Genomic DNA, 2,370 nt, shown 5'->3' with positions numbered 1-2,370 from the left:
AGAACAAAGAAAATGGGAAAAATATCTAAAACAAACACTGACAAAATATGCGTAAAATATACATAAAAATTGAGCTTTTTAAAAATATGCAAGAATAAGCATATAAAAGTGGCACTTTTGCAAAAAAAAGTAATAACAAATGAATAGTGGCACATAATAGTGCATTTTTCACAAAATTACAATTTACACACGAATTATACATTACTTACGTGTACATATTTTATATTCGCCCAACATCCAAAATATATCCATAAAAACCGACAAAAGCAGAAGTAAAAACGCACGCAAACAGCCTAATAAGAAAACATGTAACAGGCTTCAGCCCAACAAGAAATCGACTGACCCAAAATAGGGGTCAATCAAAAAACGTCCATCCCAATACAGGACACAACACACAACAGGAAAGAAACTACCAGCACACATCTTGAAGTAGCAATCAACGGTCAAAAAAATCGACTGACTCAAAATTTAAGCTGATATGTAGCTAAAGTGCGTGTGTGAACTGTGAAACGGTGGATATTTGCACTGACAGGTGATTGCGAGTGTTTTATTTGGATCGTAGCTTTGGTCTTTGATTGGTGGTCTTCTCGGTTGGTCTCAGCTCCCGTGCGAGTCGTATGCTCAGGTGCGTTCCTGACTCGCCTCGAGTTCTCCATGTCTTCTCCTAGAAAAGGCCCCATCACATTCCAGAGTGTCTGTACAACAGTATACAAAGCAAAATAAAGGAGAAGGCCTACCAACAGCGAAGCAGGAGAGTGCTCTAGAACACGGTAGGACCTTCCCAGGCCGAAAATAGAAGGAAAGGGAAGATCACAGCCGAGCTGGAAAGCGATAAAGTACCACCAAACGCCCGTCCCCACTGGAGAGACCTCGAGACGCTTCAAGTGCATCACCCGGCGACCCTATATATACCTGGCCTCCATCGCCCTCCATCCCAACTCATATCAGTGTCAAGCAAAAGCCAACAGCATCCTATTCCTACCTACGATCCGATACAGAATCTTCCCCGAGCCACAAACCAAAGCAACACCGACAATGTCGATCGTGAGGCGTAGCAACGTCTTCGACCCCTTCGCCGACCTCTGGGCTGACCCCTTCGACACCTTCCGCTCCATCATCCCGGCGATCTCAGGCGGCAACAGCGAGACGGCCGCGTTCGCCAACGCCCGGGTGGACTGGAAGGAGACCCCCGAGGCGCACGTCTTCAAGGCCGACCTTCCAGGGGTGAAGAAGGAGGAGGTCAAGGTGGAGGTGGAGGACGGCAACGTGCTCGTCGTCAGCGGCGAGCGCACAAAGGAGAAGGAGGACAAGAACGACAAGTGGCACCGCGTGGAGCGCAGCAGCGGCAAGTTCGTCAGGCGCTTCCGCCTCCCCGAGGACGCCAAGGTGGAGGAGGTGAAGGCCGGGCTGGAGAACGGTGTGCTCACCGTCACCGTGCCCAAGGCCCAGGTCAAGAAGCCCGAGGTGAAGGCCATCCAGATCTCCGGCTGAGTGCACGCGTCTCGGCGTATGATCATCAGGGATGGAGCCAGTTTGGTTGATGTGTGTGCGAGGTCTGCAACCGCTACAGTTGTGTCTTGTTCTTGGCGAGTCTGGTGAGACATCTCTGTAGTGCGTTTCTTTCCTCAGTTACTTGTGTAATCGCCAATAGATTTGGTGATGAATAAATGAGAAATAAATCCTTCTGTTTTTGAGTGCAATGCAGATTTTGCATAGACAAAATTTGAGCCTTTTTTTTGCTTGTATAGTTCGGATGGAAAGGATCAAGAGAAAAATGCTCGGTTAGCTGGAAAGATTCGTTGGGTTAGCTGAAAACTTGGCCACGGACAGGTTTCTCCACAGAAACATCTGCTTCAGAATTGAGTAATAAATCTGCTTAAGAATTGAGCAAGGAATGAAGGAAACTATGCACAAGAATATATGTTATAAAAGGTCTGAAATATAATCAATACAGCGAATGCTTTCCAGGCGATCGATACGCTGAACGTGACCTGTCTCACCTTCAGCTTTCATTAATCTTGGGTCTACAATGCATGAATGCTCTGAATGTTGATTCTATGACTTCTATTCCGTCTCACCTTCAGTTTTCTTTGTTCTTCTTTGAGAATTACCTTTAGTGTTCACAATTGTCATCATAAGCCTCGGGTCCAGAATCTATGAAGGTACTAAGCCTCTTAGATTTGAACTCTCCCAGTGCGTCAAGAGTTGTGGGTCGTCCCAGTGCGTCAAAACTTGTGGGCCGTTGGGGCCCTGTAAGCTTGTTAAATTCATAAATATATTTGAAGTTCATGAATATTTTTTAAGCTTGTGAACATTTTTAAATTTTCTCACTTTATTTCAAATTTACAAACATTTTTTAAAGTATATGAT

At 45.4% G+C, this 2,370-nt stretch overlaps 1 protein-coding gene across 1 annotated transcript; it reads left to right on the top strand.

Moving 5' to 3' along the window:
• The first annotated feature begins 951 nt into the window (after positions 1–951).
• LOC119345550 (16.9 kDa class I heat shock protein 1-like) lies at positions 952–1,700 on the top strand. Its single transcript, XM_037615584.1, has one exon. The coding sequence runs from the start codon at positions 1,036–1,038 to the stop codon at positions 1,489–1,491; it is 456 nt and encodes a 151-aa protein (XP_037471481.1). The 5' UTR covers positions 952–1,035; the 3' UTR covers positions 1,492–1,700.
• Positions 1,701–2,370: the final 670 nt, after the last annotated feature.

Source organism: Triticum dicoccoides, unplaced genomic scaffold, assembly GCF_002162155.2.
Source record: "Triticum dicoccoides isolate Atlit2015 ecotype Zavitan unplaced genomic scaffold, WEW_v2.0 scaffold249975, whole genome shotgun sequence".
Taxonomy (NCBI): domain Eukaryota; kingdom Viridiplantae; phylum Streptophyta; class Magnoliopsida; order Poales; family Poaceae; genus Triticum; species Triticum dicoccoides.
The sequence above is the reverse complement of the archived record's forward strand: the minus strand, read 5'-3'. Positions and strand labels throughout refer to the sequence as shown.